At 42.8% G+C, this 27,369-nt stretch overlaps 1 protein-coding gene across 1 annotated transcript in view; it reads right to left on the bottom strand.

Annotated features, from left to right (window-relative positions):
* POFUT2 (protein O-fucosyltransferase 2) overlaps positions 1 to 27,369 on the bottom strand; it is an 81,225-nt gene that overhangs the window by 40,158 nt on the left and 13,698 nt on the right. Inside the window, exons 4-6 of the mRNA XM_069225698.1 lie at positions 13,488 to 13,598; positions 11,917 to 11,983; positions 5,365 to 5,490 (exon numbers count right to left, since the gene is read on the bottom strand). Coding sequence (XP_069081799.1) covers positions 5,365 to 5,490; positions 11,917 to 11,983; positions 13,488 to 13,598 — 304 coding nt within the window. The remainder of the gene's footprint in view (positions 1 to 5,364; positions 5,491 to 11,916; positions 11,984 to 13,487; positions 13,599 to 27,369) is intronic.

Genomic DNA, 27,369 nt, shown 5'->3' with positions numbered 1-27,369 from the left:
ACTTTTTTTTTTTTTTTACTGGAACCAGTCATTAGTGCAGTGCGACCTTAAAATGTTTATTTACAGCCCTCACCCTAATAAAGAAGGCTTTTCATTAATGAACCATAACTGCAAGTTCGAACAGCATTAACATATGGATAAACATATCACCTCAACTGCAGACAGTTCCCTTCTCTGTAAACTGGCAGCCAAAGGGTTTGTGCTGCAGGGGGTTGGGCCTACTTGTCCTAGGGACAAAAGAAACGTGAAAACGTGTTGCCCTAAACAATATGTCCTGGGCACCTGAAAACCCATTGCCCTTAACCCCAAACGATATGTCCCGTGCGCTGGGAGACAGGAATTCCAAGGCCAGACTGTATCTGACCATAGTGCACAGTGGATATCCTCACAGACGACAGAGACCAGCCAGCCCATTTCCATCCTGGCGTTTGTACTCCAATGCACTGGAGGATGAAGTCTTCCGGGACGCACTGAAAACTAGGTTGACTGAACATTTATTGCTAAATCCAGGGAAAGCTTCCAGCCTGGGAACTGAATGGGAAGTCCTAAAAGTGGTACTGCCTGGGCACTGTCTGGGGCAAACTGTGTGGCGGGACTTGGAACAAGACATTGCACGCCTAGAGGCTAATGTCCACTAGTGTGACAATGAACTTGACAGTACCTCAGGGGCGCAGACGAGACTGCTAGAGACCCAGGAACTATACAATTCTGCGCTAGAGCGACTCCGCTGTCACAACTATATGAACTATATTGCTAGAGCACATGAGGAAGAGGGGAGGGTGGGGAGGCTGCTGGTGTGGTTGGTCCACCCAGAAGCAGACGGGACACCAATCACCTGACTGATATCCATGGAGGGCACTATACTTTACACATCCACTCAAGTAAACACTGAATTTATGACCTACCATATGTCCCTAAACGGTCCCCCACGGGAAGAACTGTCAGAAAAGTTGGGAGACTTCCTGGCTGTTCTTCCCCAGGATGTTCTTCCTGAGACTGATAGAGATGCATTTGGGGCACAGCTGACAGTGGAGGTGGTCAAGGCTGCCATAAAAAATCTGGTGACTCGCAAGATTCGGGGGCACTGATGATCTACCACCGGAGTTTTATAAATTGTGCAATGGAGCTCTGACGACAAAGTTAATGGAGATGTATGCTGAGGCCTATGTGAAGACTACTTTACCGGCCACGACCCGGGAAGCCATGGTGGTGTCATTGCCTAAATCCGCGCAGACTGATGTGAAGGTCACTGATTTTTGGCCACTATCCATGTTAAACTCGGATTTTAAGATACTCCGCAAGAACCTAGCTATCAGATTATTGTCCCGCATGTATACTCTGATACACAGCGAACAAAACGGGTTCATACTTACTCGTGGTCCCTCTCAAAATCTCCGTAGGCCCTATTCCATGCTTACTGACAACACCCATCCCCCGGACCCAACAGCAATGATCGTGTCGGTGGAGTTTGATAAGACCTTCGACACCGTGCGTTGGGACTTTCTGGAGGCCACCATGTCCCAGATGGGACTGGGGAACGCTTGGGGCAACTGGGTTAACTTGTTCTAACACGCCCTACAGCACGGGTTAAACTGAAACAGATGATCTCAAGCAGTTACGACATACACAGAGGAGCCCGACAGGCGTGTCTGCTGTCGCCACCACTGTTTGCTGTAGCCATCGAGCCCTTGGCAGCAAGACTCGGAATAGTGGACCACAACTGGGAAATACACCAAGACGGGCAGACCCACATGGTCCCCTTCTACGCAGATGACCTCCTTGTATAGCTTAGGGACGGGGCGACTACCCTGCCACAGGTGCTTGGCCTAACAGATGACTTTGGTGCCTGCTCCGGACTCCGCCTGAACCGCAGGAAGACATGTGTTTTCCTCGATGGTCTTTGGCATGCCCTGCCCGGACTCCTGCCCAGACGATGTCACTTGGGAACCTCACTCGTTCTATCTTGGTATTCAGATTTATCATGAACTCCTGGACCTCCGTGAGGGTAATCTAGGGAAAACGCTTTGAGCTATACAGTCCGCTGTCACCTTTTGGAGTTTCCTTCGCTTATCCACCATGGCACGCATCTCTCTCTCACTAAGATAGTGATGCTTCCCAGGCTACTCTATTATTTTATTAATTTACCCATTTCACTCCCAGCCTCATGGTTTCGGTAGATGTACTCCTTAGGGGTTGTTATGGGATGGTGGACACCAGCGAGTAGCCAAGGCCACCCTCCACACACCTTTTGAGGCGGGAGGGCTTGGGGTACCTGACTTCGAGCTTTATTATCTGGCAGCTCAGCTCCAATAGTCTACACGGTGGCTCGGTGGGGTGGACCTCTCAGAAATAACTTCCGACTATGGCGATCTGATCCAGAGCAGACTCCTGCCCAAAATACTTCGACCCAGCCTTCGGGGCCCCAGACCGGGCATATTGCTATCGGTGGCCCTTGACAACTGGCGAAGAACACTTCCATGGCTCCTGCTTCACAACGGACCGGCTTTGTGATTGGACAAATGCAGGAATACAAAGTTACGAGTTACAGGGAATGTTAATCCCATTAGGTGATCAGGTGGACCAAATAAGATTGCCTCAGAGACAATTCCTGACATATGAAGTGGTGGTGAGGGTTATACGGGACCCTCTGGGGCCATGCCGTTGGAGGAACCTAGTACACATGTGGTCTTTCCGACCATGCTATCTTTGGAGGGGGCTCCCACCTCGTCTCCTGGCTCTACAGAACTTTGAACAGGATAGTAAATAGACTACTGAACGCCCTCCGGGCCAAATGGGAGACAGACCTGAATAGGGCCCTCACAGACACTGAATGGAGCAAGATTTTAGCAAACGCACCTAAGTTATCCCGTAATACACAACTAAAATATATTCAATATAATTAGACCCACTGGACTTACCTTACACCATGCCTTACCAGGCTGCCCCCTCTGCCTTATGCACAGCACAGACTTCAGCCATATGACCTGGGGATGCCCAGGACTTCAGAAATTCTGGGACGGGGTCCTAAAACGAATCAACCATGCGCTGCATAGGTGACTTGAGAATTCATTAGCGCCTCACAAATTGGCAATAGATTTGTGGACCTGCCCATAGACCTAGCTAAACAGAGGGTATCTTTGGCCTGGAAACCAAAAAAAGGACTCAGCCTGATCACGTGGATGACAGATGTGACATGTTGGGCCAGAGCAGAGGAGAGGGCCCTGTGGAGGGAGGAGAGTAGAGGGATTAGGCGCAGGCCAATAGCCCCATTGTGGACAGAAGTGGTCGACAACTGGGAGACCTTAGGCTCGGGAGAGGAGTCCGATGCGGGAAGAATCACGGGGAGTGACAGCGGAGTAAACCAACAGACAATGATGTTCTAGACGATGGAGTTCTTACATCAACCACTATAGACAGCTGACCAGCTGTGTATTCAGTGTCAACCCGTATCCTTCGAGTGCCCTCTCTAGACCCTATTACTGGTGATGTACAGTGGTTACACCATAACTACGGTGCTGATTATTTGATTACCAAGAAGTGTCCAATTCAAGGGCAAGTTTAAAGTTTTAAGTTGGTTAAGTTCATTACATTTGGCACAATTAATTTGGATGCAATGGCAGACCGCAACACTCTCTTGCATGACCTACATCACCCCAACCCTAACTTGGCCAAAGATTCCACTGCACCAACCTGCACACACTATGTATAATTGATCTATTAAAAATAGGATGTACACATGTGATCCACTGTACTGTAATTAAGGGAATCAGCAGTTACTAGTTATGTGCATCGGTTGGAAAATACAAGATGTGACTTATTTGTTTTGAAATGCCAATAAAATAAGCATGTTAAAAAAATGCAGCACATGTTTAGAGCTTTCCCCTCATGGCACAGAAGAAAAAAATGTAAATCCTTTTTGAGGGAACAAGCTTGTTCTTGTATAATCACATGATCATTAAGACGTCAAACCACTAGCATTTCGTACGAGTGACTCTTCACACCTCTGGTCAACAGAAGTTTTAACATTCCTCCTCTGTCGTTGTGTAACTGACATCAAGCAGCAGCACAACAGAATGACATTGGTACACAATTTCTTAATAGCCAAATTGTCTTGTATGAAGACTGTACGTGTGGTGATTCCGGGGTGTACGTGAGTAAGGTCTTGCCGAAATGTTGCTTTAAGGAGACTCTAGTGTACAATAGGATTTGCTTCTCCTGCAGTTGATGGTTGCCCTGCATCATGTGCAAGCAACACAAAAAGAAACTTTTCTAGAATGTATTTTTACATTTACGGCAGCTAGTGTTGTACTTAATGTTGGTGCTACAACCTGAGAATTTAACATGACCTCGTCGAAACGTTGCTCTTCTTAGCTGGAAGCTCATCTTCTCGTCAGTGGAGTCCTCTAAAAAATGACAAAACAGCTCTGGCTCTACTTGGTCCCTGCAAGGAGTAGGAAATCCTTCCCTACTGCCACCTCCACAAAGAGGAGTGTCTACCCGAAAACAAATGTATTCACTTCGTTTTTCCTCTTACCAGCCTTGGGGAGCTTGACGTGCACAAATCATTTTCTTTTTCAAACAGAATTCCAATTACAATTGCTTCATATAACAAAAATAAAAACCTTCATAGAGCAGACGATCTACATTTTAGCTAATGAAGACATATCACAAATATCATGTAAGCTGCATTAAAAAAATAATCAGCATCTGAATTTGACTGGCTTCACATTTGCAAAATGTGCATGAACTGTAAAATATTTTTTATAGCGCACTTTACATCCAGGCTCTCTATAAAGCAGAGGCATTTTAATGACTATATTAATATTAGACAGTGGCAAGAAATGCCTCCCCTAACCGTGTAAACAAAAGAACGGCCCGAGTGCTGCCTATGACTGACCATATGAGCATACTGAAAAGCAGAACAACTACAAAGCCACATGAACTTACACAAGAGCAGCATTGTGTTTTGACCACATGAACACTACAAGATTGGTACCGCCGACAGTCCACACAAACACACAGAAGAGAACATATCCAACTGCCCATGTAACAATACACAAGCAGACGTAGTTCCTGTAGACCATAAACAAGATAGCCAACAGTGCTGCATATTACAGACCTTTGAACATAAACAAGAGTTGTACCACTGAAAAACCATATAAATATACTTGAGTCGCATATATGCAAAGGCAAGAGTTGCTCCCTTAAGGACCATTTCAATAAATCTGAGAGGCTTCTAATTGACAAGAATATGCAGTAGATGAGCTTCTCATTGACCTTACACAAGCACTGTCAGTCACCTTTTACTGACCACACATAGAAAAACAATTAAAATTGCTGCCTGGAATGGGATAAAAGCCTTACCTTCATCTGTTTCCATAGTTCATTGTAAGGTGTTTTGTCCTTATCATCATCAGAGTCCAGATACTTTGCTCGAAATTCGTCTCCCACCACTCGCAAGTGTTTAGCAAAGACCATGCTACGTCGGGTCTGCAAAATGGCAAGAACACTGAGTGAAGACTCTTCTTGGAAGCTTCATGAAAACTCCCAGCAAAGATGCATCAATTAGAAAAAGTATTTAGAGCAGCACATACTAAGACACTGAGCTCCCAAGGATGTCTATGAGCAAGAAACACTGAGCCGAGTTCTCACAGCAGAATGTGGAAAGGTGGTGATCTGAGGCAGTGTTGTTACAGCAATCTTTACTTTGAAAGTGTTGGGCTCTAAGCATGCAGTGCAGGAATGGCAAACAAACACCATCCATGCAAGCTGCATAGTGAAATACAGCACCAGGGAAGACATTTGAGAATAGCTTTTTATGTCAAATTGACTACATTATACATACAAAACAAAGAAATCACCAAAAAAGTACAATGTATTTAGAGTGCGTTGGTTTGTTGCAATAGTTCAAATTCTTTTAGTAGATAATGCACTATTTATAATAACATTTTACTGTTTTTCATTAAACATAAAAAGATAACATTGCCCAAAAACATTTCAGTCACACACACACCATCTCTAGTAGGTATACAACCCGGTTTACATCATATGCGTAGCGTATCTTTGGGCTCGTTCATTACATTATACTTAGTAATGGCAGCAATCCATCCCTCACCTATTCCATTCCATATACTGAACTTCACTTATCCCATTAAAAAAAAAAATATTTGGAAAACCCCTGCTCTCACACACATACACTTCAGCCATCATACATCATCCCATGGTGGTTTTACATCCCGTAAAGTCGGTAGTTACAGCCGTCCTAATTTTCTAGCTATATCCTACATTGCCACCATATGCCCTGTATCATTAATGTTTTTTTGGTATTTGGGTAGTATGTTGCCACTCTATACTGTATGCCCAATATTCCTGTTCTAGAGGGGTACTCCAGGTCTGAGTCCCATAGTTCTCCTATGCATTTGTTAACCTCTTTCCAGAATTCAGAAACTTTGGTTCATTGCCAGATAATATGATAAAGGTACCTGGTTAACAGCAGTTTTTCAGACATATTTCATCATTAACTCCACCAAAGTTCCTCATTTAAGTTTTTGTATAGTATACTCTATATAGTATCTGTAACTGTACCAACTGGAATCCAGATCGTATTGCCACCAATGTGGGATGTCTGCAGACCTCTTTCCACTCTGTCATCAATGTGCCCTATTTCTTCTTCTCACTGTTAGCGTATGTTTCCCAGTGTGATACCGTTGTGAAGGGCGTTCTAAATATTTGGGATAGCTCCATATTTTGCGCTGTAAAGGGTGGCACTTTATATTCTATAGAGGAACAAACCTCTAAGTCTTCCATTGCTTTTTGGTGCCATGCTAGTGCGCGCTTCAATGGCATGTATTTGTATTTTTTAATATTTGATAGTTCAGATTTAATCTGGCGCTCTTCAAATGTTTTAATCTTTCCTGTGCACACAAGTCTCCTATCTTACTGATACCTATAGTGCCCCGTTTTTATAAATCCGTATAGATAGCCTACTTCCTTGAGTGTACCACTTTCTCAGAGTGTTGTTTCTAGTGTCAGTTAACCTTCTTTTCCAATCTATCTGTGCTGTGACCGTCTGTCATTGTTTAATAACTGTCTGTGTTGGTGCTTGTAATTGCTGATGAATTTCAGTGTTGTATAGCCAAGGAACAAATCCTCGTGGGCCCACTGCATCCCGGCGCAGTCAGAATGAGGACTCTTGCTGCAAGTCAAACAACCAATCAAGCCCAATAATATCTTCTACACTTCGTTCCTTAGTGTTTCCCATGAAATGCTTGGTGAAACACAGTAGGGTTGTGTTATTACATCTGTTGAAGTAAGTCCTCAGAGATCCAAAATGGTGCGTTTTGCTGCATATACAAAAATGCAGGTATGATGATAATTTTGAACATGGCTGCTCAGCCCAACAGTGACAGTGCAATTTTGTTCAAGTGTTCCACATGCTGAGAAAATATTTTACAAATGAATTTTAAGTTTGTCTGTAAAAAGATGGCTATCATTAGTGATAAGTATTCTTGCAGTGGGCATTTCAGTGTCCTTAATGTGGAACCCCTCAGTCACCTGGCGCCAGACAGATTTTTTCTAGTTCACAATAAACCCTGAACATTGGCCATATACTTCGTTGATCTGCAAAACTCGTTCAAGTGACATTTCTTGGACCGCCAAGTGTAAGTCATTTTCATACAGCAATATGTGGTCCTTACAACCCTGTGTCCATCTAAGACTTGTTATCAAGGGGTCTTCCCTTATCCACCAAGCCAGTGGTTCTATCGTTAGTGCAGAGTTATTGAGAAAGGTCAGCCCTGCCTTCTCACCCACTCCAGCTGGAATGCCCTTGACATTGACTCATTCACTTGCCAGTGGCGTTTCATAGAGTAGTTCAACCAAATATATATTTTTTGCCTGATTCCCATTCCCTAGAGTATTTTGACTAAGAAGGGACATTCTAAAGAAACAAAGGTACTTTCTAGGACTAAGGACAAGACCACTGTTGAGTTTGTCACTCTGCATACCATTTCCAGTATGCAGCGCAATTATCTGAGGTTGTGTCTTGTCAATCTTGTCAGCATGTAGCCTGACCAATGAGAATGTACTTAGCTTCCCACCACCCTCTATAATCTGTTTATAAGTACCTCTGCTAGTATCTTGTTTTCCATATGTAGCAGAGAAATGGGCCTATGAGATAAACACTCATCGGGGTTCCTACCCGGTTTCAGTAATATAACCACTGGAGGCAGGGTCCCCTCCTTTTCCTTTTCATACATGCATTTCGGGGCTTCTATTAATTTACTAGCAAGTCTTAAATAATTCTACCAGTAGGTAACTCTTTTGAGCCATGTGGTTTCCCTCTCTTTAGCTGCACTACTGCATCATAGATTTCACCTGTAGTAATGTCCACCTCTAAGGCATCCATATGTGCTAATACCAGTTGTGGAATAGTCAAGCCCCTTATGAATACATCGATTGAAGCATGATAAATATCGGAACAGCCAGCAATACACAGCATGAAGGTAACCAGCAAATACTTCAGCAATTTTTGTGTTGTCCATCCTCTTTTTTTCCTCCTCTTGTTCACCTCCGCTCAGACCTACCTTTTGCCCTCTTCATGCTTAGTAAGCCATGCTAATAGTTTCCCCCTCTTGTTCCCTACGTCAGAGTCTGTTGTGCAATGCTAGATACATATTGTTTGCCTCATTTTCCAATGTCGTGCTATATCCCTCTATTAAGCTTAAGTCTGTGGCTCCTCTTCTGATGGGGCTTGCATTACACGTTTTTCAAGAATCTAAATGTCTATCTTTGTCTTCTGGCTATCCTCAAAATTTTCATCCTCTTTCTCACTGCCAGCAATATTACCTATCCTGTCACTACAGTTTTGTATGCTTCCCATATAGTTACCTCTGATTTAACCCATAACCATTTTTTCCTTCAGAATATTACTCTGTGGTCTGTTCAACAGAGGTAATCAGCTTTTTATCTTTTATAATGCACTGGTTAAGCCTTCAGCCCTCTGCCTTTACCACCCTCATGGGAAACAGGGTGCCCCTTAATGGTGAATGACCTGACACACCCTTGCTAGGAAAGTTGCATTAGTGAAACTATAGGTCTATGGAACTGGTGTTACTATATAACCTTGTGCTGCATGTGTTTTATTGGTCCTGAGAAGAAAGAAAACTGCCTAACTCCTCTATTCAATTCCTTCCACAGATTCCCGAATTTCAATACGGGCATATATTTTCCCAGCCAAGTAGTTCCCTGGTCCAGCCCCGTGCTCTCCCTAGTTCTGTCCTACCTCTTATTCATAACGAAAATTAATATCTCCTCCCACCACTAACACTAGACCCACCTTGAGCAACAACAACATATTTTTTTAAGGCAAAGATTCCAATTTTTATACTAGCTACTATCCGGCAGGGCCGATCCAGCCAATAATGGCATAGCACAATGCAGTGAGTGGGAGTTCCAAAAAGACTGCAGATTTTTCAGCTACAACAAAAGCATGAGCGGGTTCAGGGGCATGTGCCACAACATGTATCAGAATAAGTAATGTACTAAGCAGGCCCGAGGCATCATAGCACAGCAGCAGAGCCAACACTACACTTGATCTATTTAGCATATAAAAACAACACGAATGGGCAATCTGAAATCTCAATAAACCCACCTGAAGCTCGTTTACATTTGAGGCATACACTATGAAATCCTCAAGTTTGAACTAACCAAATGCACTAGCTGCAATGACTTCCATGACTTTTAGAAATATCAAAAGGTGGCATGGACACGGCCTGCTGAAAGATTGGGAAGTACCTCTTATCCAATAATAACCCTATGTAATGTGTCTCTTTCTCATTCTTTCTCTCTTTTGGATATACCTCTCTAAAGCTTCTTTCTGACTTTTTCACGTTCTCAGTGTAGTGAATGAACTACTACTAATGAAGCATACAGCTAATGACAGGCAAGGAAGGAGATAAAGGGTCATCTTCACCGAGCTCATCAAGAACAACAAAGACCATACTCATTTCAATAACTTTATTCTCATTCCTACAGCGTGATGCTCAACGTGTGTGTGGCATGACTTTGAATACTGTGGAAAAAGGATTAAGCCTGACTGCAAAAACGTTAAAAATAGTTACTCAATTTTAAGCCTTCTTACAGATCATTTTTCATAACCGTGATACAGCTTCTTCTTTTTCTCGACCACGTTAAACAATACACATTTAAAAAAAAAGGCACAGGGACACCCGAGTAATATCCCTACAGCAAAACAATACCACACAACAGTTGTACCTCTTTAAAATTTTCACTGTACGAGCAACAGGGACCTATAATACAAACCAGCGATTGTAAACAATTAAAGGGGATCTATGAAGCTCTCCAGCAATCATGGAATAACCAGAACCCGCCACAGACATAGCAAACCTGTGACCAGCAAATTAAGAAGCAGACAAATCCTGTGAGGAGCTACTGATAATCTTCCAGAAATATTAAAGATGTAGGTATACACTATTTATGCAGAAACAAAAAACAGACAAAGGAACCAACACATCACAAAAAATATAGGCAAAATTATGATGCTTTTTTGGCTTTAAGGCACAAAAATACAGTGTGCAACAATTGACTCAAACAACAAGAAGAGAGGACATCAGCGGTTTGGAGTGATGGGCTGTTGTACTACTAAAAGTTCTTTATATAACTGCGGACAAATGCATCCATCTAGCAGGCATGTGTAGCTCTTATCTTGGTCAATGACTGTAGAGTGAGATCGAAGAGTGCTGCTTCCATCCAGAGCTTTAGGAAGAGGATGAGGTCCTTTTGTATTCCAATTGGGAGAAAGACTGAGTGTATGAGTTGTGCGACAGCATTCTGGACTGAGAAAATTGTAAAACAGAAAGATAGTCTACTCGAGGTGGCATCTGCGTTTACAATGGTCAGATGATGAACCTTGGTTTGAATTTGTTTCCAGCTTGATGGTGGGTTTGATGTATTTAGTGTTGTTGCTGAAAGGGGAATGCATACCCTACAATGTATAGTTATTTCAACTGTTTAGACCTTTTTTGAAGGAGGCACGTCCAACTTGCTCACTGTGTTGCATTGTTCTCTTGGGATTAGAGGAAGCAGCAACTTGAGGATGGCTTAACTTCCTGTCCCAGTGAAGTCGAGGACGGACAACAACAGCAAGGGATGTGTGTATATATATATATATATATATATATATATATATATATATATAGAATTACTTTTCAATGTTAAAATGTTAAAAATTATTTTAGAGCCCATTCTGTAACTTAAAGTCGTTTGAGGATTTCACAAGAGAAATAAAAAGTTTGCAAACATCCACGCAGAAGAAAATAAAACACCATCTATGAATATTTATGTCACTTGAGTGTGGTTAAATTTGCACCTTTTTCATGTAGTCCCGATGGAGAATTTCAACAGAGAAATAGAAAAAAGTTTGCAAACACACACAAAAGACAAAAAAGATAATCTATGAGTATTTTTACCACTTAAGTGTGGTTAAATTAGCCCCTTTGGTCGTGTAGTGGAAGGTGGATGGATATTTTCCAATAAATCCCTCACAACTCAGAGCTGCAACTTACATCCTTTACAGTGAAAACGCAAGCCTCCACTGCTTGAAATAATTGAAAAGCAAATCAGTATATTAACATAAGACAGGAAAATATGCCCATTGAACCAGCCAACATACACACTTTAGTACTGCTGCCAGCACACTTGATGACAAGCAAATATGTGGACACATCAGTCTCTCTGGAACATCAGTAGCAAACGTAACTTCTTTGTTCAAAAACCGATTTTGCTAAGTTGACCAACTAATGGGGGTCCAGCCTTGAGAAAAGCTTGTGGAAACTGCTGTGCAAGTGTAAAACATGTTAAACGAACAGGAAAACAATATTCTTACAAAATACTCACATTCCAATAGTCTTTACCACCATAGTGATCATGCAGCAGGTTTTCGGCTCGATCGACCATCACTGATCTGCAAAATCATGAAGTAGTTATGGTCAGTGCCTCAAAAACGTTTAGCACCACACCTTATAAAAGCAAATAGAAACATTTCTGCCATTGTTCTTCACTGAAAGTTGATTAAACAAATTAACAGGGCACCTAATTGGAGGTGTCAGTTTGCAGTATCTGTGGTAACCTTTTTATTGACTGGGCAGACGGACAAATATTGGGATCACAATGGGGATTTCTTCTTCTCAATTAGTAAAAGAAGCCATTCATACCTCTCCTGAACTGAACTATTGCACATAGTTAAAAGCTCATTTGGGACAGCTGAGGTAACGAGAATGGAAGTCTTAAAGAAGTTAACACCCCACAAACAATAACTTTCTCACTAAAGGGATCCAATTAATCCTCAATTTTAACTGATATTCCAGGGAATGGTAAGACTGCTGTTCATTACCGGTTTATCATGGCTCACTCAATCTGTGTTTATTTATGGAGCATCATGCCACGAGGACTCTAGGAAGATCTTCATTCCTCTGTCCTTCTGAGGTTATGTCATGAATGAGGGTATGCAGTGTTCATTGTGCCTTAATGAGCCTTCATCTGATCCCATTTTACTAATGTTCAGTGTCTACCACATTTTCCTGGGTGTTTGTCACTTGCACTAATAATTCTCTGCAGAACTTAGGCAACTCCTCACACATTAACCACTACATACTGTGACTCGTGAGCATTTATCGACTCCTTTTGAGGTAAAAAATGTCAAGCTTATACAATATTCGATCTATCCTCTTTTACCAAGCTACACACAGAAAGGCCAATGGGGGCCACAATAACATTCATAATTCATGCACCTCTAAATTAAGTATTCCTCCTGATCATTAGGATTCTTCTTTTTCTCAATGATTTATATAAAGGGCAAATCAAACAAAATGAATTACTATTGCAACTGCCTATTCTTTTTTTTTTTTTTTATAGGCAGTGTATTACATGGAACCACCGGGACAATGTTTTTCCTTATAGTGATTTAAGGCAATTTTTATTTCGGTAGAAAAAGGATAGTTTAAGTGGGGGTTGGTGCCTCAGTCTTAGTATGAGCTGTAGTTCAGCACCAACAAAATGCAGTGCCTAGAACTAAACCGATTTCTGTGTGGAGCATCAAGCCTTAACAATTGTAGTGTGACACAAGCAGCAAGGCTTTCCCCAGAGAATATTGGACCAGTTACATGAATAGCACCACCAGGACAACATGACAGATAAGCAATCAGTCAAAATGTCCAAACTAGTTTTAAAACAAAAAAGATTTTAATTTAAAAAGTCACCAAAAATGTAAACATGATGCAAGAACTGATAGTTATAGAAATAATGAAAATTACCCACAATAAAGAATTCGAAAACAAAAATCTAATTTTATCTAATAGACTATGGCTCCCCAGGTGACAGGCCCCACCACACCGAAGCAGAGTGAGGTCAAGGCCCATGAAGGTGGATGGTTGTACCCCGGTCAGATTATGTAGGAAACTGAAGCTTACCGTGCAGATGTATTTTGCAGAAGGACAGACGCCATTACGGATGCTGATCCTTGAACTGACAGACAGCTCACATTCAAACCTCTTGTTTCCTCATAGCCCCAGAACCAGCCCCTAGGGAAGAAGTTATTTAAGTTAAATAAATGTTTGCTGTATGCTTTCAATTATACTTACAGAAAAAAAATAACAAAAACCTTAATACACTACAAAAAGGCGGGAAACACAAAGCTGCGGACAGGCTAAGAACAAACTTAAATGAACATCCCTGACATTCAGTAATAAAATACCAACTCAACTCTGCATAGAAATCAGTAGTAACACACTTATTAAATGCATTAAAATGCACAGCATACACAAAAGCACAAAGCCATATTATATAATGAAATGTTTAGATGAGGCTAAACTCTGTGCTTCTACATTCAGGGCCACATATACAGAGAATTTTCTAGTAACGGGTTGATTCGTAGAATCAGCCCGTTTGCGAATAGAAAAATGTTTTTGGGGATATACAAAGGCCAAATAGCGATTCGGTAACTTGTTACCGAATCGCAATTTGGGTTTGGGATTCAGTATTAGGAAGGGATGTATTCAGGGCGTCCCTTCCAAATGCAGAATCTGAATGGTATGTATGATTGTTTTGCAACCGTGAAGGCGGTCGCAAAACAATTGCAGTTAACACCAATTTGAAACTGGTGTTAACCCATTCGTAAAGGGGAAGCCCTTTCCCTTTTGAGAATGGGTTAACACCAATTTGGTATTGGTGTTAACCCATTCGCAAACGGGAAGGGGTCCCTGAGGGACCCCTTCTCCTTTGTGAATGGTAGTGAAAATTTTTTTTTTTAGAGCAGACAGTGGTCCCATGGATTCCAGAAGGCCACTATCCCTGTGAGTGTGGCCATTCTGAATGGGGTCGCACACTGCGACTTACCTCATAAATATTGATGAGGTAGGTCATTTGCAACCCCACTGGGAGTAGCAAACAGTGTACTTAACACTGTTGTACATTTTATTTTGCGACTCCAAAAGGACCGCAAATTGCGTGTTGCAAAGCGAAAGGTTGTACACCTGACCTCAAGTGACACTGCCACAACACATCGTGGTTGAGTGGTGCTTAGTCACAACTACGTTTCAACACTTTTTGCAGTACGGCCTTTAATCTGGCTTTGCCCAAGTTTATTTTTTTTACAATTCTTTTTTCTTTTTTAATTAGAATGTCTTGAAAATCAGGTCTTCATTTTAGTTTGGACTGGACACCATGTTTATATGCAGTTATTAGTTCAAGGCATATCTATTCTTAAGAAATGCTATGATACATTTCCTTTTGCAAACTCCAGATACATGCAGTATCTTCGGAAATAGGCGATTCTTATCTCCCTTTATTTATTCTGTCAATTGTGGCTAAAACCATAACAAATTCAGTGAAAAGAAGTCTCTATGAACATCATCAGCATTAGGTATTTTGAAGGTGACATATAACGACCGTCCCATCCTGTTAGTGCGTATGAATGCAGGGAGCTGTGTTACTGAAGTAGATGCAGCACCCTGCAGAACACATGGCAAGTCATGTACTTGGTGGCCTTGATGGAAGTTGACATGTATCTCCTTCAAGAAAAGAGAATGATGCAGTCAGTGCTAATGTACATTATTACACGATGATTGGCAAAGACTATATTGTATGACTGGTGGTCACTATGTGCTAGGATACCATACTGAGTAGAACGTTTGTGAGTGTGAATTAGAGCAGGGTTTTTGAGAAAATTTACAGTGGGCTCACAGACATTATCAACTGGGAAGGCCATGGGCCCCAGCACTGCCATACCCAGCATGAGTGGAAGGGACAGGAGCAGGATCTCCACCTGAAGGTACGACTGGATCAAAGAGATGTCAAGTGCTGGGTGGCCAAGCACCAGGTGAAACGGTGGCTCATCTAAGCCACTGGTAGCAAATTCACCACAACCCTCTGCATCTGCTGCCAATTCTTCTAATGTGCAGAGGACAGAAAGAAGTTGTCGAACCCAGAGAAGCACTAACTAAACAATGCACTGGGAGTGTCCACTGAGAACTCCAACCTTGTGGGTGAGAACCTAGTTCACTGGTGTTTCAGTAAGAAGACACTCCTAAAGAATCCCGACCACAGCAATTGATCTTTCAGATCGAAATTTCAGGCATACCTCCCCGAATCCAATGAACCCTGGAGGTACTTAGGAGGAACGTATATTTTACCTGCCACCATTATATAGTTACTGCATCATCATTTATTGTACGGCAGCCCTGAATATGTGTAGATCTGGATTAATGTTGCTAGAGATAGAGGAGGTACCCACATCCATTGGGGGGAGGAGGGCGGAGTAGAAAATGCACATTACCTCGCCATGTGTAGGGATGTACCTGATCATGCAGAGGGTGTTAACTGTGCAACGATTTACCCTTCTGTTATAGGGGCCAGAATACGGCATGCAGTCAGCAGTGTATGTGTAATTTCTTCGAAAGGGGCATCACAAGGGAGGTACTAGACTGGATACTAGGGTTGAAGGCTACAACAGATTTGTGTGAGAAACAGTGATAGCCATATGGTATATGTACTCACTGCTTCAAGAAATAAGCGGACTCTTGTACAGTTTAACACCATATAGAATCACAGAAAGAGATCTGCTTCCAGGTGAATAAAGTCTGGGCTGGTTTTGGAGGGGAATACTGAGTTCTGAATCATGTGCTGCAAAAGCACTGACAACCAGAATATAGTGCAGGTAAGTGTATATAGAGAAATAAATGTTTACAATAGTTAGCACTACATTTACCTTCACAATGTGTATCTTCGATGTGGAGTTTACAATAGTAAATCTAAACATAAATATATATATATATATATATATATATATATATATATACACACACATACACACCTGAATAAAATCCATTATTTTGGCTATGATATTTGTGTAGCACTATAATTCTGGCGTCTATTTTCTGACATATAACTGGTGGTGCCTATGTCGGGAAACCAGATTTCCAGTGGTTAAGTAAATTTGAAAAGAAGAGGTATCTCTTGCTAGCGCATCTGACAATGAAGGAAGTGCCACGGGCTCTACTAGCTCTCCTGGTCAGTCAAGAATGCATCTCAGTCAGGAAGACAATACCTCAACCACTCCAGCAGCAGGCACCTAGCTTCCCAACCCATCTTCAGTGGAGCTGATACTTTTAGACATCCATCAGGTTACAAAGGCAGTTTGGAATATCCTAGTCAAACCAAAAGGGCACCCAGAAGGTTTGTCAAGTGCTTGAGGGAAAACTGGGTGATGAATATGATTGGTCTAGAAGCAGGAGACAAATATGGAAGTGTTGGATGAGGTGGTCAAGTGCAATTTGGCTGAATCAGGAGTGCTTAAGATAGTACCAGAATCTCCAAGATGATATTGAAAGACTGGAAAACTGTTACAAAAGTAATAATCTTAGAATTCTACACATCCTGGAGGATGCAGAGGATAATGGCTTAAGGGGTTTTGTCAACAATCTACTGAATGAGCGGGGTACTGCAGGGTAGAGATGATGTTGATCTGGAAAAGAAAATATAGAGAACCTATAAAGACCCCTTCAAGAAGTCTGAGGGTTGTAGAAAGCCTAGGACGATCTGATTGACCCCGTTATCATATAGCACAAAGGAGTTGATCTTCAGTCTACCATTGAGGAACAGGAGTTTGGAGGGGCTGGACTATACACATGCCATCAGATCTGGCATCTGCAGAGTCAATGAACAAAGAGAGTGGGAGCTTCGCCAGAAAATGGGAGAAGTACAGAAGCTAGGGGATAGGGAGCAGCTGAGGTTCCCGACCATGTCCAAAATCATGTATAACAATGAAATTCATCATGTAAGGAGAACAGAGCAGGCTGATGACCTCAGCAAGAAAATACAGAGCTCGGCATAGGAGAAAGGGGGCTCGCTGAGGGGAAGTGGGGGTAAGGAGAGTACCAAAGAATGGTGGTTGATAGTACAAGACCCCTCTGTGGTTCCCTGCCCCCGCTCATGACCCACACTGCCCCACTTCCCAGACAACTCATTTTAGCCTCATTTCTGTTTGTTAGTATTGCCACTAGGCAATACAGAGTTTGTTGTTATGTTTTCCTTTCTACTTTTTTAGCGGCTTGAGATAGGAGGTGAAGCACTAAGAGCAGATATATTTCTCCTCCTAGGGCAGGAACCTGAGCAGGCATAAATAGCTACGCCTGTTGAAGTGTAGGCAGAGGGGAGGGGATCCCCTGTGAAGGGCACTGGGTAGGGAGTAAAATAGGTGAAAAGGAGGGAAAAAGAAGAAAATATCCTCATTCACAGTTTTGTTTAAATGTTTTCCTATGTTAAAATGTGGTGTGTTGTCCGAATGCAAGAAGAAGCAGTAAGGTAGTCCTGGCTTCTCTCTTCCATTTTCATGTCATATATGTACACTGGCTGTCCAGAAAGGGTTGGGAGGCAGGAGAGAGATCATCAGATGAAATATGGAAGGAATGGGTAGAGACAAGAGGGAAGTGGCGATCCTTACTTGTAATGTTAACTGTCTTTGCATCAGAAGGAAGCAACATGTGATTAGTAGATACCTGACGGATAGTCCCCTGGCTCTGATCATAATTCTGCAGGAAACACTCTTAGCAGCACCAGAGTGTAAAGCAATTTTCCGTAGTCGATAATGGGAGCATCAGGTGCTATGTTCAGAACAATCTTTATCCACTAAGGGTGTCTCTATTATCATTAAGAAAAAATGAGGTATAGGGATAGTGCAGTCTAGAACCGATCATTCAGAAAGATGAGTCATAGGTAAGTGGGCAGTTGGGCGGAACGCACATGCACCAGGCATTGTGGCCCACATTGCAACATTATTTCTCAGCTCTGTACCTTGGGTGGGAACCTTGAGGATGTCCCCTCTCCTGTACTGATTGGTGGGGATTTTATTGCAGTAATCAGTGAAGAAATGGATACTTCATCCAAGAGGTGGATAACAGGCCCTTAAGAGTTAAGAAAGCTATAAAACCTTGATGCACAATTGGCTTTGCATGACATGTGGCGTGCAAGGGTGGTTAACAGAAAAGGTTATACCTTTTTTAGAAAGAAAGACAAAATTCTGGAGCTTTACAGGATTGAGTACTTTCTGGTTGACAGATCGCTGATATATAATATTAAGGAGATGAGGCATACTCCAGTGCACTGCTCCGACCGCTCAGCTACTTTGCTAGAGCTAAGAATACCGGAAACGCAAACTAGTCCCAGCTGGAGGCTAATAGGAGATTAGTTTTAGACTCTGACATTATACAGGCACTACAAGAAGAGACTAAATATTATTATATCTGCAACATTGGTACAGCACCTTTAAGGATAGTTTGGGATGTCTAAATGGCTGAGCCAGTGGTATCCTTCGCAAACAGGGAGTAATTAATGGGAGGAAAATCTGCTAGGATGATAGGAAGTTTGAAGAATATAATAGGACAATGGAACGTGTTAATATGGCCAATTGCTGACAAAAGAGCAGAGGTGGGTAAGAAAAGGTTGTTGTAAAAGTGGAAGATCTATGTGCATGTAACTGAAAATAACAAAAGAGTGAAGAGGCAAGCAAGTAGGTTAAGTCATTTTGAATACATGAAGAAGTGTGGCTGGCTTCAAGCCTGGAAAGTTAGAACTGACAGAGACAGGCATTATTAGATGACCTAATTGTGGATGAAGCTGGCAACACTTCATATTACCCAGAAGAGATAAAGGCAAGTATTTTTAGAATGTTTGAAGAGTTCTTTGCTTCAATCCTCAGGATCTAAGGAAGTAGCTGGTGGGGAAGCAGTTTCCAACTCTGGCCATTGAGGAACAAGAATCTTTTTTTGCAGGGCATAACAGAGGAGGAAATCAACATACAACTCAGTCGAGCCCATAAGGGGAAGGCTGTGGGCCCGATGTCCTCTTGGGTGAGGTCTACAAGGTATTGGAAAGTACAGTAATTCCTACATGAAAAGACCCATTTAATGAGTTGCTGACAGGGAGATCTGCTGTCCCCTCATCTTGGAATGAAGCTATAGTCACCCTACTTCTAAAACCTAACAAGAACTCAAAGAAGGCCGATTCATGTAATCCAATTTCATTACTGAACTTTGATTATAAGATTTTTGTGGGTATCCTTTCCAGCAGACTCTCCAGAGTGGTTGGAGGCATTGTACACCCTGATTAGAAAGGATTTGTGCTCAGGAGGCAGCTGCATGACCTTACTCATCCTTTAATATCATCAGCAGACTTGGCCATTGCTAACTCAGATTCATTAGCCATAGTCATCATCAATGCAACAATGGAAGTTGACAGTCTGTTGGACATACTTATGGGACGTTTTAGAGATTTCTGATCTTCTGACAGCATTCATTGTTGGAATAAAGGTCTTATATATGGCTCCAACTGCACAGAACCTGGTCAATGGAAATCTGACAAAGAGAATAACATCTCAAGGGGAATCTAACAAGGATATTATTAATCCTTCCAATGTAGAAATTGTAGGATGCTTTTGTCAAACCCTGATAAGTCTAGCGGGGGAGTAATAAATGCAACAATGCTGAGTCCATTAGGCTGGATGAGTTTGAGAACAAATTTGGGGAACCTAGATTTTTTTTTTTTTTACAAGTGCAGCTGAAGGTCCTGTGGACTTTTGCAGCAGTGTGGTATAACATCTGAATAACATCGGGCATACTACTAACATACCCCCATTTGGAATTCACCAGGTACTCCTCCTTTCCTACAGTCTAAGCTTAAGTTAGCCCTGATCAATGCAGGTAAAATCTCAAGGGGGCAGCTAAGGAAGGACATCGGGGTAATCTCGCGGGAATCACTCGTAAAGAAACAAATGTTGCTGTCTCGTGGTAAAAGTTTTGGCAATTAGTCTCATGGAGGTCAACGCAAAAGTGAGATGTTTGGATTGCTGGGAGTGTGGTGGGTAAAGGATTCTGTACCCTTAAGAAAATAAGTTTCCATTTGGTATTGGGAGTAAGTGGAAGTGGACAATAAAAAGTCTTTTTCATACATGGGATAGCTACCTACCAGTAGAGGCATGTCCAGTAGAGGAGCAGCCTACGTGGCAAAAGTCCCTACGCCTCCTTTACCATGCAATTAAACCAACAGCCCTTTTATTAGTCGCTGAAGATGGCAACATTTGTCAAAGGATCAGTACCATGCTGTAACCGGTCTGGGGAGGAGAAGGTTGAATAAGTTTGGGGAGGGCGTAAATAGGAGCTTCTCAGAGACTGCATGTTGTCAAATAGAGGTCCTCTGCTGATTCTGTTTGGGACTTTTAGCTTACATGATGTTGCTTGCAAGGAGAGAGATTTGCAACAACTGGCTTCTGGCACGACCGACCCCCCCCCCCCCCCCCACACCTTTTTTCCCCCACATTGTGAACATAGCTGAAAGCAGTAGATAAAATATGCAAGTTGGATCAGGACTGCAGCAGCTAAAACAGGTCTACGGTACAGTTATCATCAAACTGCACAGTATGGAGAGAGGGTAATCAAACTCTGAGGTCATGCGATTAAGCTGGACTGGCCGAGGGGAACCGTTGTAGACTGTTTCTTATTTTCTGCACTGGTATATTCGCCAGCAATCATTCAGAAGGTAAATGGTTACCTCTCGGGTTACGATCTATTTTATCTAAAGGCAACTGAGGACCAAAAAAATAAAAGAAAGAAGGTTTCTTGGAGAGTTAACAAAGTTTGCATACAAAATCAAAGGGAAAGAGTGTAAAATTGAAAGTTATGTATTGGAAGAGAGAAAGAACAGCCTGCATCTGGGGCACAGGATTCCAGGTTCTGTCTTCAGATATCACTATTAGCCAGTGTGTATTCCAGGACAGCCAGATGAAAGTTTTCCATAGGTATAAGTGTTTATTATTCTGCACATCAAGAACAATGCTGATATTTGGAGAGAAGTTGAACCCAAATAAACTGAAGACCCCCCACTGCCACACCCTCGAATTAAAATGAACATATATCCTGGTTTTGTTAATCAATTTTTTAACAAAGTTTCAAAGAAAGGGGCTAACAGTATAAGTTGATTGAAAGCCAAGCTTATTATCATTTATACAACTAATCATTTAAAGTATTATGTGTACCACCTAACCCAAACCCCTCCCCAAAGATCAGCATGTTCGGAGGTTAAGTGGCTGAATTTTGCTCTGTTTTTTCAACTCTCTATCCTAAATCACTAATAGGTCGGCTGACATAGAAGAGTTAGTCTACTGACAGTAATGACTCAACCAGCAGTCAGTCACAAATCTGGATCCACATATTTTGTCCCTCAACACAAGTTTGGCGGGCGGAAAAGACCGTCCGGCATGGGTAGTGCAGGGGCCCTCATGGACAGCCCTGTCATGCTTTTCACGGTCTGCTTAGCAGACAGTGAAAAGCGCAACGGGTGCTGTTGCACCCTATGCACCGCAACATTGACAATGTGCGAAACTTTGTTTCTGGCAACTGACCCAGGGGGAAACTCATAATAGGGGCCACTGGAAGGTCACCTGAGCACAGGAGCTTGGCAGGTGGCCTTTTCTGCCCACCAAACTCGTAATGAGGATCTATATTCTGTAGATTTGTTTTATTTTACCTAACTATTTTAGTTCTATATTTTTCAAAAAGTCACACATGACAACTTTCATGGGAAAGAAATAAAATATTTTTAAACCCTTGCTATAACTTTCACACTGTAGGAGGCTGGACTGGCTTGTAGTGAGTACCTAGGGGTACTTGCACCTTGCACCAGGCCCAGTTATCCCTTATTAGTGTATAGGGTGTCTAGCAGCATAGGCTGATAGATAATGGTAGCTTAGCAGAGCAGCTTAGGCTGAACTAGGAGACGAGTGAAGCTCCTGCAGTACCACTTAGTGTCATATGCACAATATCATAAGAAAACACAATACACAGATATACTAAAAATAAAGGTACTTTATTTTTATGACAATATGCCAAAAGTATCTCAGTGAGTACCCTCAGTATGAGGATAGCAAATATACACAAGATATATGTGCACAATACCAAAATATGCAGTAATAGTATTAGAAAACAGTGCAAACAATGTATAGTTACAATAGGATGCAATGGGGACACATAGGGATAGGGGCAACACAAACCATATACTCCAAAAATGGAATGCGAACCACGAATGGACCCCAAACCTATGTGACCTTGTAGAGGGTCGCTGGGACTATTAGAAAATAGTAAGGGTTAGAAAAATAGCCCACCCCAAGACCCTGAAAAGTGAGTGCAAAGTGCACTAAAGTTCCCAAAAGGACATAGAAGTCGTGATAGGGGAATTCTGCAGGAAAGACACAAACCAACAATGCAACAACGATGGATTTCCAGTCGAGGGTACCTGTGGAACAAGGGGACCAAGTCCAAAAGTCATCACCAAGTCGGAGATGGGCAGATGCCCAGGAAATGCCAGCTGTGGGTGCAAAGAAGCTGCTACTGGACCGTAGAAGCTTAGGTTTCTGCAAGAACGACAAGGGCTAGAGACTTCCCCTTTGGAGGACGGATCCCTCCCGCCGTGGAGAGTCGTGCAGAAGTGTTTTCCCGCCGAAAGACCGCCAACAAGCCTTGCTAGCTGCAAATCGTGCGGTTAGTGTTTTTGGGTGCTGCTGTGGCCCAGGAGGGACCAGGATGTCGCCAATTGCGTCAGGGGACAGAGGGGGCGTCGAGCAAGACAAGGAGCCCTCTCAGCAGCAGGCAGCACCCGCAGAAGTGCCAGAAACAGGCACTACGAGGATGCGTGAAACGTGCTCACCCGAAGTCGCACAAAGGAGTCCCACGTCGCCGGAGAACAACTTAGGAGGTCGTGCAATGCAGGTTAGAGTGCCGTGGACCCAGGCTGGACTGTGCACAAAGGATTTCCGCCGGAAGTGCACGGAGGCCGGAGTAGCTGCAAAAGTCGCGGTTCCCAGCAATGCAGTCTGGCATGGGGAGGCAAGGACTTACCTCCACCAAACTTGGACTGAAGAGTCACTGGACTGTGGGAGTCACTTGGACAGAGTTGCTGGATTCAAGGGACCTCGCTAGTCGTGCTGAGAGGAGACCCAAGGTACCGGTGATGCAGTTCTTTGGTGCCTGCGGTTGCAGGTGGACAATTCCGTCGACCCAAAGGAGATTTCTTCAGAGCTTCTAGTGCAGAGAGGAGGCAGACTACCCCCACAGCATGCACCACCAGGAAAACAGTCGAGAAGGCGGCAGGATCAGCGTTACAGAGTTGCAGTAGTCGTCTTCGCTACTATGTTGCAGTTTTGCAGGCTTCCAGCGCAGTCAGCAGTCGATTCCTTGGCAGAAGGTGAAGAGAGAGAGATGCAGAGGAACTCGGATGAGCTCTTGCATTCGTTATCTAAAGAATCCCCAAAGACAGAGACCCTAAATAGCCAGAAAAGAGGGTTTGGCTACTTAGGAGAGAAGATAGGCTAGCAACACCTGAAGGAGCCTATCAGAAGGAGTCTCTGACGTCACCTGCTGGCACTGGCCACTCAGAGCAGTCCAGTGTGCCAGCAGCACCTCTGTTTCCAAGATGGCAGAGGTCTGGAGCACACTGGAGGAGCTCTGGGCACCTCCCAGGGGAGTTACAGGTCAGGGGAGTGGTCACTCCCCTTTCCTTTGTCCAGTTTCGCACCAGAGCAGGGCTAAGGGGTCCCTGAACCGGTGTAGACTGGCTTATGCAGAAATGGGCACCATGTGTGCCCATGAAAGCATTTCCAGAGGCTGGGGGAGGCTACTCCTCCCCTGCCTTCACACCATTTTCCAAAGGGAGAGGGTGTAACACCCTCTCTCAGAGGAAGTCCTTTGTTCTGCCATCCTGGGCCAGGCCTGGCTGGACCCCAGGAGGGCAGAAGCCTGTCTGAGGGGTTGGCAGCAGCAGCAGCTGCAGTGAAACCCCGGGAAAGGCAGTTTGGCAGTACCAGGGTCTGTGCTACAGACCACTGGGATCATGGGATTGTGCCAACTATGCCAGGATGGCATAGAGGGGGCAATTCCATGATCATAGACATATTACATGGCCATATTCGGAGTTACCATTGTGAAGCTACATATAGGTAGTGACCTATATGTAGTGCACACGTGTAATGGTGTCCCCGCACTCACAAAGTCCGGGGAATTGGCCCTGAACAATGTGGGGGCACCTTGGCTAGTGCCAGGGTGCCCTCACACTAAGTAACTTACCACCCAACCTTTACCAGGTAAAGGTTAGACATATAGGTGACTTATAAGTTACTTAAGTGCAGTGTAAAATGGCTGTGAAATAACGTGGACGTTATTTCACTCAGGCTGCAGTGGCAGGCCTGTGTAAGAATTGTCAGAGCTCCCTATGGGTGGCAAAAGAAATGCTGCAGCCCATAGGGATCTCCTGGAACCCCAATACCCTGGGTACCTCAGTACCATATACTAGAGAATTATAAGGGTGTTCCAGTAAGCCAATGTAAATTGGTAAAATTGGTCACTAGCCTGTTAGTGACAATTTGAAAGAAATGAGAGAGCATAACCACTGAGGTTCTGATTAGCAGAGCCTCAGTGAGACAGTTAATCATAACACAGGTAACACATTCAGGCACACTTATGAGCACTGGGGCCCTGACTAGCAGGGTCCCAGTGACACATACAACTAAAACAACATATATACAGTGAAAAATGGGGGTAACATGCCAGGCAAGACAGTACTTTCCTACACACACCGCGTCCTGAATGAATCTGAACCAAACTTGCTGGGAGTAAATAAACATACCTGGGCAAATACTAGTGTGAAAGAGTTCTGTGAAAAAAGGTCACGGGAGCTGGTGGGGCAAACATCCAACCAACTCTGTTCCTAACTACTTCAGAATTGTATCCTCAGCTACTACATAATTACAAATTTAAAATGTAATAGAGGTGGGCGAGCAACAAAATTAACAAGGCCAGCCAGTCAATGGGCTGGCTTGGCTCTAAGAGACCCTACACAAGCCTAGCCCTGGAAATGTTGGCAATGTAAATCATACAAGAAATATTATGTAAATTATGATAAAGCCTCTTCAAAATTCAAAAAAGCCCTTATTAACATGTGGAAGCTTTGACATTAATATGTCACATTACAGCACTGCACTTAGAAGTACTTATTTAAAGTGATGAATTTTAAACCTGAGTGTAGAACTATTCCTGCTCCCGCCCCCATCCTGATGGCAATGCCATTAGTGAACTAAGAGGAAAGACAGTTCTAGTCTATGAATTCAAATACAATAGGTTTTTGTACAGCTGATATTCTGAGCTCACATGTATGAAGATGCTTACATATGTGATAGTCAAAAAAAGGAGGCTAGGCAAAATCTTTGTGCATGAGAGTGGAGAGAGGGTGGCAGGCAGAAGCCACAGTAAAGCCCGGCTCACTGTGGGGTTGAGGTTCCAACAGGACATCGAGCTGAGCCAGCACCTGGCTCAACTCTGGTTCGAGTTTTCTGTGGCTCACCCACCTCTACTATATAAGGAGTGAAAGCAGTTAAATAACACACCAACGTGTTTGTTGCATTGATGCTCCAATCCAATTACCTTCAGTACCTTTAAAACGAAAAGTTAGTCCTACATTAAAGCCTTGCAGACAGCTTCCAAGTGTCATTGTCGCACGACGCCACCATGAGAGCACCATATTATCACTTGTGAACAACTACTTGGCCACACTGCTGAAAGTACATAGCTTCCCTTCTGTAGAAACATCTGTATTTTTTTTCTTTTACTACAAACTGGTTCTTTTTGTATCAATATGGGTTGTGTGTCAAAACACGCAGATAATAATGTCACTGAATGTGTGTTTTAATTTGCCTTTACCACATAAAGGCAAACAATGTGTCTTTCATTGCAATACAATGTACTCAATCTGCCATAATTTCGTTTTCCATTGGCGCACAGTTGTCCCGGCTTCAATCAAGTTGGCTTTAATCATGTTTTATTTCTGACACAAAATAAGTTTGAGAAAATATTTTGTTTAAATTTGGGTCGAATATGATACAGCGGTGTCAAAAAACAATACTAACACTGCTATAGTGAGTGTTCTTCCAAGACAAAACTGACAAGCCCAGAGTGCTTCAAAATCAAATGTACAATTCTGTTTAGTAAACTAGAAAGCAATAAGTCTGTTTGCATGGCAATAGTTCCCTCCAGTAGACATACTGCATTGCAACCTGTAAACAAAAGCCAAAAATAGAGAAATGGCTAATATCAATACTTTAAGTGATTTTCCAAAGGCCATATTTAGATTTTCAGTGTAACAATACATGATATTCACAACATCGCACTTGGAGAGGTGTTGTCTTTGTTCGATTCTCCTGAAACCACAGATGGACGGAGCTACCTTGATCCACGCGCACAAACTGCTTCATAATTTGACTGCATACCTTGCAAGTTGTTAAGATCTTCTGCAATTCCTATTTATTCTTAAGATTGTTTAGTGCAAATAATAATGGGAGGCCTATTGTGTGTTTCTGTCGTTGAACAGTGAGTGAAGATCTATCGATTTATAGGATGGCCAAAGAAAATATATAACGCCTTCCCTAACAGTGATTAAGAGCAATAAATACAACAAGCATTTTTGCCTCGCATTTCAACAAAGCTCTAATGAAGTTAGCAGAGTAGCCTGAGAAGATTTATGGCCTCAATAAAGGAGATAAGCAATGCCCTGTGCGCAATGTGATGAGTGTTGGCAGGGAGGGGCACTGGAGAGAGAGAGACACTCTTTGATGCTGGGGCATATAGTGTTTGCTTAGTAAAATTTGCTTATTTTAGGAGCTGTTTCCGTAGTAAAATCAGCTTAATTTAGGATCCGGGTACGAGGACAGCACTGGAATAAAGCCAAAACAATTGTCAGCAACATGGAAGGAGTTGGAAG

Source organism: Pleurodeles waltl, chromosome 3_1 (assembly GCF_031143425.1).
Source record: "Pleurodeles waltl isolate 20211129_DDA chromosome 3_1, aPleWal1.hap1.20221129, whole genome shotgun sequence".
NCBI lineage: Eukaryota > Metazoa > Chordata > Amphibia > Caudata > Salamandridae > Pleurodeles > Pleurodeles waltl.
The sequence above is the reverse complement of the archived record's forward strand: the minus strand, read 5'-3'. Positions and strand labels throughout refer to the sequence as shown.